Below are 18,031 nucleotides of genomic sequence, written 5' to 3' on the forward strand. Positions count from 1 at the left end.
TCATGGTGGCCTGGGCAGGGTAAAAAAGGTGGTAACTGTGTACAGTGAAGAGCAATTACCAACCCAGGCAGGAAAACTCAAGCACATGAGCCTTTCTGGCTGCAGCTTGAGGTATCTCACTGCAAAGAGCCAGAGCTTCTCGGGCTGTCCTCAGTAATTCCTTCTCTTGTCATTATCTTTCTGGAAAACTGACCAAAAATGTAGGTAAGTCAGTTTAAGTGAAATAATGTATTATTGCCCGTAATTCTGGATTTTTTGATTCATATGTAATTCTTTTTTTTGATTGAAGCAGTTTTCTTTGGGAGTCAGGAGCTCAAAAATAAGTGTTTTCTAGAATGATCAGGAAAGTTGAGAAAATCTGACAGTACTCAGAGAAGGTGGGTAGCTGAGTTTTATTTTAGGCTATTCAGGCCATGGCCTGCTAGTAGAAAAAGGACTTCCAGAAAAACCCAGGAGTTGTGACGTGAAGGCGAAGAAGGGCTATAATTGAAAGAAAAGCTTAAGCAGGCATTCCAGAGGTCTAGCTCTTTGCTTTTTGTTTGATCTAAGCCTTTGCAATGTCCCTGCTGTGTTATTTTGATGTGGAGTTGTGGGTCTGTGCTCCTTAGGGAGCACTGCTTGTGAATTCCTCCCTGGCAAGGAGGACATCGCAGGGCAGGGGCACATGTGCTACTCTGGTGAAAGGGGGAGCAAGTATAACCGTGCCTTGGACTGTGAAGCTACCTGTGAACGAAGAAACCATTCTGTACCAAACCCTGATTTATTACAAGTTAAAAAAAAAGACATAAAGGAGAAGTCCACTGTATCCCTGCAACAGAAGTGACGTGTTGGCAAGAAATCATTTAAATTTTAGCTGTGCCAGCTGATGGTTAATTTGTGAGCATGGTTCCTCCTACGCTTTCAGTTGTGTGTTCTGATGCAGAACTTGCGTTCCCCATGGATTTGGCATTGTCAGACCTATTACTTTATCTTACAGAGATCAGCATGTCTTGGGTAAAAGCGTCATGCCGTGCCACAGTCAGGGTGATCTCCTGGAGGAATGATGGCTGATGGCCGTGCCATACCTTGGTTGATGTTGGAGCAACTGGCTGGAGGTGCAGGCCGGGGTGGCATTGAGGAGGTGCTGGATAGAGCTGGAGAGGGTAAAGTAGGAAGCAAGGAGCTATTTTGTAGCTGAATCCTTAGCAAAGACTTGTTTGTCATAAGCGCCGTCAAACAGCCTTGTTGCTACGGCAACGCCAGCTAGATAACCCATTTGGGAAAATACTTGTAGGACCTAACACTCTATCATCTGTCATTCAATAATTTCATGTTCATAATAACTAGGAAATCAATGGCCATCCTCTGAGACAGTTTGCTGAAAGGGTAAGCGTGCCGCTGCCGGCGCGCAGCCCGAGCTTGTCTCGGCTCACTGGGAAGCTCGTGTGGGCCACAAAGCATGGGGCACCACTCACCTGTGTGGGCACGATCAGAGGTTAAAGACAGGTTGAGGTTCGTAGTCTAATTAAACTGTGCTGTTGACACCCATAAGAGAGAGGAGTAAATGGCATATAAAATAGTTGTTATAGTGTGGGAAAACAAAGGTTTAGGCAGAATTAGCATTTTATATTTTAAAATACCAAGGGAAACTATGTGCTCAAGTTATCACATGGCCAGCATGAACAAATTCAGTAACTTAAAGGCATTTTTTTTCTTATCTTGGCTTTCTAATTAAACTGCTTATCATCATAAAGGCTGTGTTACCTGCATGTTATGTGTTGAATATAAAGCAATCATGAAACAGTAATTAAAATTCTTAAACATGCATCCATTGACTTTACATACAATTAGTTTACTGCAATGTGTCATTTATTAATAGCACAAGTTTTCATAACTGAGCCCCTGGTTGGCTATGCAGGGAAAGATGTGTTTAGTAATTACTTTGGCAATGTTTATCTGTTTTGAAAAAATGTGCTAATATATATCTCTGGAAAGTAAAACTGTAAATAAAAAACATGTTAAATGGAGGCTTGGGGAGAGCAGAGTCGTCCTTGCTGATTGGGTTATTGCAGACATGAAGAAACAGTAATTCTTATCACTCTATTAACTGTATTTGAAAGAAGCACATTCTCATAATTCACAACAGGAGTTTCTTTTTTCCTTCTAAATGTTCTTTTGGAGCACAAAGATAAGGTGGCTCTTTTCCAGCTGACTGTTTCAGCACATTTTAGGTCCAATTAGCAGACGGTGCAGGGCAGACGCATGCAGGGCCATGGGCTGAAGCTTTGGAAACAGACTTCTTGTTTGTGCTGGCAAATGTGTTGAACACCCTGGTCAGTTTTTTACAGTTTTCTGAAAAGAGGATGTGCCTTCTGAAGGAAAATGCATGGCTCACTCTGCAAATGTAGTAGTCAGTAGTCATGTCAAGTGATACCTTAGGTTTTAGCATGGGAAATGAGAAGGCATCACAGTCCTTGTTTTGTACCCAGAGGTCAAACTGAGAGCTTCCAGAGTGGCAACTTGAAGCTCTTCATTATTTGGTGCCCTGCTGTGGTTTCTTGAGGTAAGCATTTACTTCTGCAGCTTTTGAAAACTTGTTTGATTACAGCACATCCAATTACAGGCTCAGTGTGGGCTTTCTGCTTAAAATGTTTTCAGTTGTTGAAATCAGCACAAATACTTGCAGGTCCCAATTCCTGGCTCTGAGATGTGTTAGTTAAGTCTCAGAAACAAGGTGCATTTCATTCGCCCACTTGCAGTTTAGAGTGGCTTGGATTCCTGTGTTATGTCAGGTTTGGAGAAATAATTTCCTGAAATGGATGTATTTGAAAGTGGGAGAAGAAACCTGTTCTTTTTATGTTCTCCAACAGCTTGAATGGGAAGTGACTAAAAACACAGTATCTCAGCAAAACTACTCAAAATGGAAATATTCAATCAACAGCAGGCAGGATTAACAACAGTCAAGCTGTGACGTGGCTCAACCTTTTGGGGGGATTTTTTGATGGAAAAACAATCAGGATGATTTTGAGAAGGCACCAAAAGGGTTAGCAATAGACTTACTATTGAAGAGAAAATGAGAAACTGTTCTCAAGAAAAGTTCATCAAGATAACAGGCTAAGGAGGAATAAGAGCAGGTGGCTGGAGAGGAAACAAGTAGGTGCTTGAAGTGGCACAGGTAACTTTTCACACCATGTCTGTGTAGCAACCCTTGTAGCTCTCTGTTTTGTGTAGGAAGTAATCTTCTCACCTCTGTGGCAAAATGACAGAGCCTTATTTCTTCACGACTGCAAGGTACCTCCTGTGTGTGCGCTGCAGGGGCGATGCTCGCATGGCCTCTCTGGTTACCTCCCTACACACCAGGGCATTAGGCTAGGGAAAGGCTGTTTTGTGTGGGTGAGTGAACATGTTCTGCTGTGTTATTAGTTGGCCACTTTTATTCAGATTATTAAAGAAATCCAGGGACCAGTTTGAAAGTTCATTTATTCACCTTTATGAATGGAATTGGCAGCTTCTATGACTTCCTATGGGAATTCTTATATTTACTTTGTGTAGACTTGAAGGAAGGAGTTCTAGAGATATGGATGCATTTATTATTTATTGGTTAGGTCTTGTGCTTTTCCCCAGTATTTGTCAGTAACTGCTATTTTCTGTCACCCACTGGAAGATGGAAAGGATGACAATTTGCAAGACTGCCAAGGGAACACGAACTGCGACTGGCTCTTCCATACTTAATGCGAGCGGATAAATACACAACATCAGTTTCCAGTACCAGTGCTTGCTTCAGCCGTATGAGTCCTCCTTCCCGCGCCTCCTTCCCTGCCTCTCCTAATAGAAGAGGAAAGCCGTGAGGAAGTTGTAACGTGACATTCCCCGTGTGTTGCAGGGCATAAATATTGCCTCCCCTGGTGCTGCTTTGATGAATCTATTTTTAGTCAGGGGTTAGATCAGTAAAGCTTGCACTGGAGAGTGTGAAATAGCATTGATCAGGCTGACTTCTGAAGCAAGGGGAAAGACAAAAAAAATCAATTAAACCTGTGACCCAGGCATCCTGGTTTATTTTGTTGTGCACAGGAAAACAGGTGTGCAGCTGTTGCTGGCTTTAACGTGTGAGCTGGGGCTGTCCTAGGGAGCAGCCCCGGCTGAGCCCAGCCTACTCAGAGGCTTTGGCAGGCTCTTCTGTCTGCCCACTGCTGGGCACAGTCCCAGGAGGTCTCTTCCACAGCCTCCTGCCCAGCTGGAGGGGTGATGTGGGAGTTCAGCTCTTGGGAGGATGCAGAGAAAGTAGAATGCTGGGGAAACTTTAAAGCCAAGGTGAAGAGAAATAAGGTAGAGAAGAGCTGGGAAGGAGCAGGATGTGACAGACAAAAGCAGCGTACAGCAGCAGAGGCCTGTTTGGGGTCATGCGTGGATGAATGGGGAGACAAATGCAGAGTTGTTATGGGGCACAGAATCTAATCTGGGCATAGGAAACAAGAAACTATGGAGTAGGATATACAGAAGTACAATCTCACTACACAGCAAAGGAAGGAGAGGAGAAAATGAGATAAAATTGCATAGGTTTGTGTTGCCAGCTGGAAGCTACTGCCAATTTTGTTATGTGTGTTCTCTGCAGTTTATAGTAAGAACTGCTTTCAAAGAGTTTTTTCTTTAAAATTTGGTTTGATGTCATACCATTTTTGTTTCTTTGCAAGGTATACAAAGATCTTGAAACATTTTTATTATCCCAGACAACTACCAAAATTCTTTAGATGCCATCCTTTGGTGTGTTACTGCTCTGCTGTCACCTGCTTGGTGCTGGGTGGCTCCCTCGCCACAGAGCTTCACAGAATCACAGAATGTCAGGGATTGGAAGGGACCTCAAAAGATCATCCAGCCCAACCCCCCTGCCAGAGCAGGAACATCTAGATGAGGTTACACAGGAATGTGTCCAGAGAAGGAGATTCCACAACCCCCCTGGTCAGCCTGTTCCAGTGTCTGTCACCCTCACTGAGAAGAAGTTTCTTCTCAAATTTAAGTGGAACCTCTTGTGTTCCATTTTGAACCCATTACCCCTTGTCCTATCATTGGTTGTCACCACGAAGAGCCTGGCTCCTTCCTCTTGACACTCACTCTTTACATATTTGTAAACATTAATAAGATCTCATTCCTCTATACTGGTACTGAATTTTGTAAATTATTTTTCATATTTTAGTGTTATGCGTTGCTACATTTCTGTGTTATTCACACATTCTTAAAATGATACTAACATTACTTGACTTTGTGAAGTACTTTGTTATCTCTGTACTTTGTTATCTTTTTGTACAAGTTCAATTTAATGATTTAAAAATAATCTGTTTTACTTGCTCAGAATTATTTGCTCTTCTGCTTGTGCCTGAAGGAATAACTAGCCTTTAAATAGGTCTTGTCTTCACCAATAGTACAGAGAGGGTTTAGACAAACTAGCTGGGGATGACATTTTTTCAAGATCTTTGCTTCTCATCCTTACTTTATCACTTAACTTGCCATTAGGATAGCATGTGTTTGGAAAAGCACCTAAATGATCAGTTTTATCAGTTGAATTGTGACTTTTTGTGAAATGTTTATATGATGAAGTACAAAGATGGACAAGCAACTTCTGCATTCCTTCCTAGATGTACAGAAAACCGGTCATTTTGCATCGTTATTTTGATGTGGTCGTAGCTGTGTCTGCACCCTGTTGCCTGGAGATCAATATGGCTATTTCTCATAACTTGAAAGAAAGAAGACTTACTGTAATCAGAGAAATTAACAGCTAAATGAGAGTTCGTGGTGAGCAGGTACCCTCTTTGAGGTCAACAAGAACACAGCTACATGTATGTTTTTTGCAAAAAACACAGAAGAAGATAATTTAATTTGAATTTCTGATGGGTTACCAGGAGAAGTAGTTGTTGAAGTTATCAGGATTACCATGTAATAATTGTGTAAATTTTGCGACAAGGGTGAGCCCATCCTGATTTAAGTTCTGAATACCTTGTGTCAGGAATGTACCCACACCTTTTACTCTTTCTAGTGTTTTGGTCTTTGGACAGGAGAGCTCTTCAGTGCGTGCTTATGACTTGTTGACAAAAATAGCTGCTAAGGATGCTTTACTAAATTCCCACTGGGGTTTGCTCCATTTCTTTAAATATATCTGCCTTAGCAGTTCCAAACACCGTTTTGAATAAGAAGTATACTGAAATCATGTTGGTTTTTTACTTTTCCCACAATTTTTATTCCACCTGAAAGTGGGGTATTTCTTTAAAAAATTATCTGTTCTTACATAGTAACCCAGTTCTGAGGAATGCGTAGCATTCATACTTTTTGGTAGCTGAAATACCGGAATTTTTAGTCCACATTTCTAGCTTGAGACCAGACTCTCTCTTGTTTTCCCTGAGCTGACAATGTTGTTGCTCACTGTATGGTGAGGTACATTTCTTAATTTATTTGACCATTGCTACTTGGATCCCTGAAGCATTACAGTAAATCCCTAATGCATCTGCTGAAGGGCATGAGAACAACCTTACAGCTCCTGGCTTGTCACTCTAGTGACACGGCGAGGTCACTCTTGGAGGCAGTAACTTTCGAAGTAGACCACAGTGGGACAGAGAAATATGTCCTGTTTTACACAGGTAGTGTTTATCCATAGAAAATTTGTTGTCTTTTGCTAGAAGTCAATGACTGTCTCAGAAAAGTTATGATTCAGGAGCTGGGGGAGGAAAGGCATTGTTTGCCATAGCAACCTTAACATCCCCTTACAGTGTGTCTGTCAGTTGTGCGAGGGCTAATTTATCATGTAAAGTGTATGCTACGTATGTCACATTTTACTGTCTGTTCATTTGTTTTGATAATCAAGATCTTGACAGATTTGTCCCACATGGTAGGATTTATAGTAAGGATTTTCTTATCACCGAATTAAGTTGATACATATAATCCTAGTGTCCTGCACAAGAACTGAATAGAAATGAAAGAGATGCAGACTAGACATGAAGGTCTTGCAGGAAAAAAAACCAGCACCCACTCCCCAATCTGTTATTCTCCTTGATTTTTTCTCTTGTGATTTGTTTCATATCTCCACAGGAGCAATCACAGAGGAGAGAATAAGCATTGACTTTGAGAAGGTTAAATATTTCCCCTTCTATTAAAATATCTTTCTGTTTTATAAGGTGAGAAGTGTAATTCTGTACAAATGAAACACAAGTGAGTTTTGAAAATTAGCTGCTTTTCCCTCCAGTGTACACGCTCTCATACACAGTGTGTGTAGTTTGAAGCCTGATAAGTAAATTCATTTTTCACAGATGTCACTTCCACCCCTGTGGTAAATGACAGCGTCTTTCTCTCCTCTCTGAAGACAATGAGCTGAAAACGTGGGGGCTGACTTCTTGTGGACAAGTAGAAACATGGACAGAATTAGCCACAGGAGCTGCCTACCTGGCCTGAAGCCCGTTGTTTTCCTTTTGAGGTTAAATGATTAGGTAGTATTGAAATCGTACCTGGAGTAGATGAGATTAGGTTTATCCATTTTTGTATTACAGCAGAGTGCTGTGGTCTGAGTGGGCAAGTGGATGTGTATGTGTGGGCACACAGGGAACGTGTGTGTCTGTGTGAGCATCTTTAAACTCTTACAAATACCTAAGTACGTGATCTGGCTTGCTGGAGGAGCTGGCAAAGGTTGTTCAAGTGGCTTTGAGCTTTTTGAGATAAAGTGCTCCAAACTATATCTCCAAAGTATCTACCCTGCAAGGATGTAATTCTATTTTATTATTATTTTTAAGAAATAGTGTTATTTGCTTTCGATAAAGTATAAGGGCACAAAGCAGGGTGGACATTTCCTAGTAAATGTAAGGAGACTTCCCTTTTCCCAGCTCTAGGACTGGAGAGAAGATCAGTGGAGAATTACAAAGCAGAGATTCTTTGAGCAGGAGGTTTCTGTTTCCTTGCTTGTATTTCTCTGTTCTGGACTCTGCTTTATCTTTATTTATGATTACTATTGACAACCAAAGTACACGGGGGAGCTTGAGCGTGTATTTCAAATGGAGCATATTTTGAAATCCAAGAGACAAAAACTTCAGGGAGATGGTGTTTTCACTGGTTGAAAGTTTGTTTGGGAAGGACTTTCATCACCCATGAATTCCAATGCTCTTGCTATTTCATCTGTTAATGCTTACTGATGAAGAAGGGTGCTAAGGGGTTCATCTTCAGAACACACCAGGAGTTTTTAATTGTTTCACTCTTTGTAAAGCACGTGAGCCCCAAGCCGCTACATGTCCTGCTTCACACCTGAAGGCTCCTTTCAAGTGATTTTGGTGGTTTTAGGGTTTCTGGTGGTTTCTATGCCAAATACTATTAATAGTTAAGCACTTCACTTTAATTGGCACCATTCTCTGGCTGTAATGTGATTGAATCTTTTCCCCTACTGTACATTGTCCTTTTGCTATTTTTGGATGCTAGAGTAAAAAAGTGTTTTAAATGCCCCTGGCCAGAGGGCTCAGACAAACCAGAAGTCCTGGCATACTGCAGTAAGGCTGAGGTGGGAGGCAGCTGCCGAGCAGAGGCTGTGTGGCAGAGGTGTCCCTGCGGTCGGGCAGCACGAGCTGGGAGGCACCCACCCCCCGAAACTGCTGGTGTGTGACAAATCTCCCCTCTGAAGCTGACAAGCTCTGGGGCTTGACTTTTTGTTCCAGGAGGAAAGAGCAGATTTCAGATGAAGGATCTGAAATTTTGTTTGGAGATAAAGCGGGATTTGCTGTGCTAATTTCTTTTCCACAGGACATCAAAATAGAAGAAAATGAGGAATCGTTAATCAGATTTCATTTCTCTCGATCCATGTGGCTCTGCAGGAGTTTTTTCACTCTTTCTATTGTTTTTCTTCCTAACTCCTTATACCTGATTTTGGACCTGGTGTTGCTGTTTTACGATGGCCTGGGTGAGCATTGCAAGGAGCTGGGGTTTTGGGGGGGTGCATGCTGGCAATGCTGAGGACCGGTGCACTCAGGGGGGCTTGGGGTGCCCCGACACTGGTGGAGCAGCTGGTGTGGGATCCCACAGACAGGGGTCTGCCCAGGCAGGCGGCTGGGTCAGTGTCCAGCAGACCCACGCACCTCCCAGACAGCTGGCACGGTAACCGAACACCAGCAATTTTCAGAGAAAAACACATCTAATAACATTAATTTTCTTCTAGAGCAGACGGTAAGGTAACTAAAGCCAGGTTGATTGGGCTTCATTGGGATTTTTACCTAATGATCTTCTAGAAAGCAGGTGCACTGGCAGTGATTTTAAGCTTTAGAAAGCCCTAACAGTGTACCAAGTAAACCTTTGATGCTGTGGGGATTTTCTAGGAGGGGGAGCTACATTATTTTTAGATCATTACAAAGCATTTGCTGACTGCAACAGAATTAATGGTGCTTTTATGGTAGTCAGTTAATGACTGTCAACAAACAGAGTTGATTTCAGTTCAAATTGTAATTTTAAATCAAACTAGCCAGCTGTCAGACACGGGAGCAGTGTGGACGATTCCTCCTCTAGCATCCTGTGGTGCCGCTTCTGCATCCATCATTCTATCAGGTGTGTTTTGGGAGCCAGGTTTGAGATTCAAATCACATACACCACCTAATACTAATTTTAGGGTGGTGAACTCCTGGTTAGTTACACAAAAAAACAACCAACTCCCCTATGCCTCACTACTCCTTTAAAGACTTAGGTTATTTCTGTATTGCAAAATAATTTTTTACTATAGAAACATGAAGTTCTGACGGTTATAGTACATCTTTTGCTTTGCCAAATGAGGAAAGCAGCTGCTTTTGTGGCCTGATTTCGTACAAGTCTCTTGACCTTCAGTACCCTGAAAATCCATTCAAGACCATGAAAATTTCCCTAATCCTAGAGTGTTTTTCTAGGGCTCAGTAGGCCATTTATACAGGGCAAGACAGAATAAACTACTATATTGCATGCATCCCTCAACATTTCTTCCAGACTGTCAATTGCATGAGCTTTGAAAGTGAACAGTGAAGCGTCTGTATTGGTAAATATGTCTCTATAATGCTAGTCCATTATTTGTGACAGGCTATTTTTCTCAGCATCTTTACCTCACTTCTGATATACTCAGATATGCCAGAACTACTCTTGTAGGTTTATCCAAATAATGGTACTTAAACTGGAAGTTAACCAAAAAGAAAATAATCCAATCTACCTCTAGCTAGTATATTTTAACTGTTCTGGGTTGAAGACATCTTCAGGCATTACCCTGGCCTAAGTACATCTCTTGTTTAATTTTTATAATCCTTCAAATTGCTCTGATTGTCATTTTTAGCAAGGGAGTTTCTCAAGTCATGAGTAATTTTCTGCTTTTGTACTTTTATACTGATCAGCACACCATGAGTATTACTTAAAACTTTTAATTAAGAAACCACACAAGACATTTTAATTACATATGACTACTGAAGACTGCAAGGGTGGCCTCAGCAGAAGAACTTGGAGGGGTCTAACAGCCCTCCATAATACATTATTTGAAAAACTCTGAAAGGTCTTGAAACGTTCATTGAATTTATGCTCTTGCAAGACAGTTATTACTTATTTTATAAGAATATAAAAAGGAAGAGCCTTTCTAATGATATCAGAGGAAAGAAGAGAGCTAAGCAGTGCTCACTGCTGCTCTCATCCTCTGAACTAGTTCTTCTGCTTCAGCATTTCAATTAGAGTTTTGTACTGGGAGCTTGGTTTCTCACTGAGGTGTTCCATTGATATTTGCCTTTGTTTGGTCTGGGCCTGAACTTGGCATGTATCATCTCAGTTCCAGACAGTCTTTCTTTCCCACACAGATGTGAAAAAAAAGCTCAGCTTTAATCTTCAGGTGTGGGGGAAAAAGCCAATTCTTATTTTTATTATTTTTTTTTTTTTTAACTGATGTGGCTTGAAAAGCTTTGAAACCAGTGAGGACAATAATAAAATGTACTTTTATAAACATGTTTGAAGTCCAAAGTCATCATGCAATCAATAAAACCTTGTAATGCAGTTTGACTCTATGGTGTATTACCAGCTAACGTTAGCTAAGCAGCTTTCAGTTTAGTAAATATTCTAGCATTTTGTGCAAAACTGGTAAATTTGGACCTCTAGAATTGAATTAGTAATGGGATCATATTGCCAGTGTTAGATTTCTGAAGAGGCCAACAATAAAGCACAGACAAGCTACCAGCAAGTGGATGTACGGAGAGATCTCGCTGCTGAACTCTCTCGCGTAGCTCCCAGGAGTTGGTGAATTACAGGCTTCCTAAGCAGGCAGATGACTACTCACAGTTATCTGTCGTAAAGTTGTCTAATACCTTTTTGAACCCTTTTCTGCTTTTTGCTTCCAGTGAGTTTTGGTAATGAGTTCCACAGTTGAATTACTTGGAAAAAAGAAAATCCAGACTTCCTTTTGTTGCTTTAAATGTATTGTCTGATTATTTCATTGTGTAATGTGAGAAGGAATGGCTTCTGTATGAGGAAAAAAATTATAGATTAAGATGAAAGATGCAGGGAAAGTGAACTATTACACATCTGTGTTTCTCATCTATTCTTCATAGCTCTTCCATTTCCATTAAATGATTTAGAGATGGAAAGACCAGGATTGATGGATGTATTCAAATGTGAGTATTGCTGGGGTTTGTGCAGTTTCGTGACAGCAGTTTCTGCTCCATTGTCAGTCTTTTCCTAAAATTCCTTACATTTTGCTTGATTTCTTACTGTGGTTAAGCACTGAACCTGTAGTTAAAGGAAACTAATCCACAACTCCAGATCTGTTTTCTGAGTAGAAATAACTTTAGAGACCACAACTCTGGGTATTGTAGCAATGTTCCCTAAGCGTGTTATTTAATGTTTATTGACATGGGACTTCATATCCCAGTTTATCTACAAGCAGAGTTTTTTTCCACAACTCTTTTCAGCTATTTTACATTTGGCTATCCTGAATAAAATTTTGTTGTTTCCTTTAAATCGTTTCAAGCTTATTTGTGGGTAATTCTACTCTCTAGTGCAGTAAAGATATTCAGTCTGGTTTCACATGATCATGTGTTTAAAAAAAAGTAAAAGTATGAGGTAGAGAAAGTCAAGAGAAAGTCCAGTTTGTTTTAAAATTTGCTAACACAGTCAGTTTATAGAAGACTCTTATGGCCATCATTGACCCATTTTCTCAGTTTAACTGACGCCATCCACTTGGTGTCTTCATGTATTCCTAAGGCCTTAAAGTTCAGTGTAGGCATCATTTGGTGTTCTGCCACACTTCTGTAGTTGGTTATGTAAGCAGTTTAAGAAACAATAGGGAAGCCACTCAGTGTAAAAAACTTAGAATATAATATCCGGGATGAAACTTTGAGAAGGAAAAGGAAAAGAAAGACGAAGAGAAGAAGAGGTATCAAAGCAGTCTGAAGTTTGGCCAGTAGACCTGGAAAAGGAATTGTACTTTTCCCAAAGAAAGCTAGCCAGCCCATCCACATGAAGTGATAGATAAACAGAGGTTCCTGCGATTTGTTTTAACTTGTGGAGAACAAAAGAGAAAGTAGTTCTGGTGTTGTAAGCAGCCGTGGCAGAGAAGGTCTCTCATGTGCTTGCTTTCTGCTTCTCTCGAGACATGTATTTTGATTTTGGACCAGGAATCTCATAGATCTGTGTCAATCATGAATGAAAAAAAAAAAAAAGAAAAAAATCAACAGACTGGGCTTGTGTCATATGATGTCATAGATGCTCCGTGCCTTCCAGGAGGCATCTGAGCCTAATGGAAGATTCCACTTATGGAACCCATTTGATTTACAGTCAGATCTGGATGGTCTTGAGATAAGTTACAATCCTCCTGGGAAATACAGGACACTGGAATTCCATGTCCTGCCTTTTCTCCTAATCACCCTTATTCTTGCTATGACTTTGAGCAGTGCATGAAGTATTGGTAGCTGTGCTAAAGGATAGAAGTTTAAATAAGTGTCATTCCTATGGAGATAATGTTCTTGCAAATATTGCATTTTATTGTAGATGCACATTCTTACTGGTTTTAATCATGCATTTTGTGTGTCTGTGGAAAATATTTTTACAGTGCATTTTTACATTGAGTTAGATTTTCATCTATCTTTTGTAGGCAATGTGGTTAAATTTTACTTTTTTAAATATATAATTACAAAAATCCATTTTGTTGAAATTTTGAAATTTCTTCATGGAAGGGGTTGTCAGGCACTGGAACAGGCTGCCCAGGGAAGAGGTTGAGTCACCATCCCTGGAGGTGTTTAAAAGATGTGTAGAGGTGGCATTTAGGGACATAGTTTAGAGGTGGACTTGGCAGTGTTAGGCTGATGGTTGAAAACAATGACCTTAAAGGTCCTTTCCAACATAAATGATTCTATGATTCTATTTCAGTGACTCTGTACTCCCATAGTTTGCACCTCCATTTAGCCTCCTGGGTAATATACATTATGTTAATTTGCAGTTCAGGCTGGTTAGCGTCTATGCAAACCTGAGACTTTGGGTTACATTTACTGAAGGTTTTAAAGTTTTTCTCGTCAATCATAGGGCTGGGTAATTCTTTGGTTTTGTAATACGCAAACTGACTGAGGTATACAGTCACCTGATTCTAGCAGCTGAGGCTTTACCAAAAACAGTAATTATCATGATGAATTAAAAATCTGGCCAGACTGAGATCAATCCTTATGAGTTTTGAGTTTTTGTTCAGGACAGTGAGAATAAGCAAAGGGTTCTTCAAATCTCTTTTTTTCTTATATTATATTTTTGTTTTACAAGTATGCAGCCCTAAGATTATAAATTGCATTGCCATCTATTCTGTGAGCTAGATTTCTGGGAAGTCTTCAAAATTTATAGAGCAAATGCAGTGAGGTGGGTAAATTCAGGAGGAGAATGTGAATTCAAGGGCATATGAAAGAATCTTGGAATTCCACATTTGCCTCATTGGGTTTCACCACTGATTTTGGACCAACAGCTTTACTGTCCTCACTGAAAATGAATGTTATATTTTATTTTATGTCTTTTAGTTGTGTGATAAAGAGGATATAAAGGAGTGAGTGGCCTTGCATTTGCAGTGTCGTTGCCTTTAATTTTTTGCAATTATAAACTTTCAGGCATTGGTGCTTATAATTAGACACTTCTATACCTTAATGAGGAAACTATATAGCAAACATGTAAGTCATCTCCTAGATGCTTAAAATTAATTAGAAGACCTAAGCAGGGCACCTTGTTTGAAAATGTTAACAGAAATTTTGCTGTAACTATCTTGAAATTAAACTCCATCCCTTTGCTTTATTGCATTCCTGGTTTGACTATAAATTATGATTTTAGTCTTTATGGTAACATTAAATTGTAGGTGATGAACATGGAGAACTCCACAATCAAGAACAGCATTGAATTATTCAAATATCTTTGAATTACATGTGGAATAAGAATTACTTGATTATATTTTAGTACCTTTTGGGTCCCTTTAGCTATGTATTGATGTTGGAGGGGGATTAAGAGGAGAGAGAGAAGGACAGAAAGAGATTGCTTTCTCTGCAACTTCAAATTCAACCTGACCAAAGCACATGATATATTTCATTTTACTCATTATTTCAATTGAGTTTTGCCTCAAATGTCATTCTGTGCTGCACAAAGTTTAGTATTTTGAAAACATGTAAAATCAAAACATCATATTTAGATGGAGCCCAAGAACATCTTTCCTTCTCAAATAAATCTAGTCAGCCCTGCAGACTGTGCCCATTAGCGGCTGCAGAACCAGAAGACAGAACCCTTTTACTCTCTGTATGGGCAGAGGGCAGGCATTTGATAAATGAATGGAGAAGCCTATGTCAGCTTCAGAGAAGAAAACAAAAGAACCAGAGAAAGAGCAATGAAAAAAAGAGACTGTCAGTGGAAACTGCTGAAAGATTAACTGTAGTTTTCCATTGCTTGTTTTGTATGTTGAGTTATTTGTTCTTGTTTATTGTTTGTTTCCTGTATCTATACAACTGGATACTTGTACTAATATATCCTCCCCCACTTTTCTAAGAACTAATTTTAAAGGACTATCAAAGATATACCAGATAAATCATATCTCTTTTTATGCATGTAGCTTAGCTTTCAGACTGTGTATGTGTCAGAGGAAGAAGTTGTGTCTGTGGAAGGAGGGAACGCTTTCATCGAAAGACAGCGCAGGTGTCCTTGCATGACTGTTGTCTGGTTCATTGATCTCACTTCCTTAAGTTCAGAATTTACACATCTGAGAATCCTTCTGCACCTCACAATATAGAAACCTTCGAAGATTGAGTTGATGTTTACTTCATGGGCTTAAACCTCTCAGCATGAGCAGCATTTCATGGGTCTGTGGAGGAGGAGAACAGAGGATGATTCTTTCTGACAGTGATGAACCCACCTCAGTGGTTTGGCTTTTGAAACCCTTGGACTTTAGGAAAGTTCAGAACCAAACCTGCATGCTCAGATTCTTCCATCAAATAAAAAGTAATCTTAACTTTATGTTTTAGACCAGTGCTGGAAGATAAAAGCTTGCTCTGTTGATGATAATTATTTGACTCCTCCTGACTCTGCTGATTTATTAAAGGAGATGGAATTTAATTAAGATTTAGTCTCAGCCTATCTGTAATTTACATAGAGGTTCTAGCAAACTTTACTAATATGTGGAATTCACAGTAATGGTCCAGTTTTTCCTGTAGGTTTTTCTGCTTGGCTTTCATCCCGGCTGTTAGGTAAAATGAAGGCCCAGAAAATCAGATTATTACATCCCAAGGGGCAGGACTGATAAGCAGCACATGATTGTTGATCTGCTTGCTACCCGGTGTTGGTAGTGTTTGAGGTGCTGCAAGATGCAAAGCCAATTTGTTAACAATTAGTGCTCATTAGAATCATTTCCTGTTATCGATTTTAAATGTTTGACAAAGCACTTTTAGGAAACTGCACCCAAAAAAAAAATAGTGGCTGTACATCAGTGCTTAGTAATTACAACTCTTTAGGGCCCAGTGTCAATCTTAACTAACTGGTTTCATTGGTTTCCAAGTAATTATTTCTGCTTTGGATCCCACCTGCTATCCCCTCCAGATTAAAGATGCCTTGAAACAAGGACATAGTTCTTGATTAGCAGAGTTGCTGAGAAAGGAGTGATAAAACAAAAGCAGCTTTTTGTTTTCTGACTTGGTTTGTCATGACTTGGGCTCTTTATCTTACGTAACTACCAGTGGATTACATGATATTCATTGTAGGAATTATTGTCAGCCTGGAATTAAGTGTGATTTCCATTGACCTTAACATTTAACATGTGGGTTTAATTTTAAATGCATCTTTGCACTTATACACACATTGAGAATTGTGGATCCATTAAAATCTAATTTAGGTATGGTAAAATAAGATATAATGACATGTTACAATAAAAACTTTGGTATCTAGGACTCCAATAGAATATATCTGTTAATTTTCTTAGAAATTGGGGCTATAATTACTATTAATCTGCTTTACATGCCAGAAGAGACTTGAATGTCAGATTATTTAATAAACAATACAATGTGGGTATATCTGTAAAAAGCACGAGATCAGGCAGACCTGAATCTCCACATGTACTGGATATGTATGATGAGTTGTTATAAACTTGTGCCTTTTATGAGTACACTGGAATTTTGGCTAAATTTGGCAGTGCCAAAGGTGAACCTAGCAGTATAGCCATCTGGGTGGATTTTCCTTCCTTCTTTGCTTTAAATTTTTAGCAACATCAGTTCAGGTTTCATAAGCACTCTCCTAAAATGCTTGCAGATCTTTTAAACGAATACCGTGATCCCTGTTGCACAAGGTGGAGACCTAACACAAGACTTGGCTTGTGCCTTTCCCGCCCCCATTCGTGAATTAGTCTCACAATTACTGTAAAAATTAAGGGGAGTGTGGGTGAAATACGGGAGGCTTAGTCCCTCTAACCTTAATAAACAGCGATGGTATTGACACAAGTGAATTTTGTTTAACCACAGTACATTTGCTTCTTAATTAGTGAATATTCATCTGTCATGAGCAGCAGCTATGACACCCCTCCCCGCTAACACGTTCTGTCATAAATAATCAATGAGAGGCTATTAATATTCATGAGTGAGAATCTGTGTAGTCATGTGCACTGATGCAGAGACAGGGGGAGTGTTGCCATGAACTGAGTCGAAACTCTGTGTGTGTATACGGGAGTGTAAGATAGTTAGGGAAAGGGAAGAAGAGCATGCTGCTACACGCTGCCCTGCCGTGTGCTTCCAGCTCACAGTGCTGTGCCTGTGTTTCGGGGCTGGAGTGACTGATGAAAAACAGTAGTCAAGTCTGGAGGGTGATTCCCTGTCAGTGCATTTGCCTTTCAGTGCTGGGGAAATTAGAGGCTTTGCTCTCGTGTTGCTTATTAGGATGGGCTGCAATCTGTGCACTTTTCAGAAGAGAGAGGAACACTACAAACTGCTCTATGAAGTTTCACAGGTGAGTGCAGAGGATATTGCCAGCATCTCCAGGGTAAAAATATGTGTTATTTACAGAGAGTAAGTAGAGATGCTTTTGTTTTGCTTTGCCTTTTTTTTTCCTTTGCAAAATTGCTAGCTAAGTTGTTTGGGCGGGGGCTGGTAATTATTAGTATTTTGGGTGCCTGTTGTTTTCGGCTCATTTGCCACTCCCCCTTCAGATGACTTCCTGTGGGATTCTTTTAACATTTTTGTGCATCTTCTGCCAAGATGTCAGTCATATAGCTGCAATCTCACTGAACCGTATCGGTGATGTTTTAAGGGAGCCCGTAGCTTTGGTAATAAGGCTGATTTCAGATAAGTTGCACTGCTGCCTCTGAAAGCTTTAGGTCTGTGATCTCACCTATTTCTAAGTCAAGGAGCAAAGTTTTTATGACATGTCTGTGCTGACCAAGAAGCATGTTAGATTTTCAGATTAATTAATTAAAATTGAAATTATTCTGAAGCATACTTGTCATCTTTAAACAGGTACTGAGCACAACAAGGTTTCCGTGGCTGAGATGTGCTGCTTCATTCATTATATGTGTGTTATTTCTGTTTGCTACTAGACAAAGATCTTAATCCCATCT

At 40.0% G+C, this 18,031-nt stretch overlaps 1 protein-coding gene across 2 annotated transcripts in view; it reads left to right on the top strand.

Annotated features, from left to right (window-relative positions):
- The window catches only part of PDZRN4 (PDZ domain containing ring finger 4), a gene marked incomplete at both ends in the record, with an annotated part of 247,573 nt that overhangs the window by 125,440 nt on the left and 104,102 nt on the right, over positions 1-18,031 (top strand). Inside the window, one exon of one of the 2 annotated variants that reach the window (XM_080346991.1) lies at positions 17,356-17,424. The exons of the other annotated variant lie outside the window; for it this stretch is intronic. Coding sequence (XP_080203117.1) covers positions 17,356-17,424 — 69 coding nt within the window. Of the gene's footprint in view, positions 1-17,355; positions 17,425-18,031 lie in introns of those variants that run through there. 2 annotated transcript variants of the gene reach the window in all.

The sequence above is a fragment of the Nesoenas mayeri genome (genome assembly GCF_963082525.1).
Source record: "Nesoenas mayeri genome assembly, chromosome: 1".
Classification (NCBI taxonomy): Eukaryota; Metazoa; Chordata; class Aves; order Columbiformes; family Columbidae; genus Nesoenas; species Nesoenas mayeri.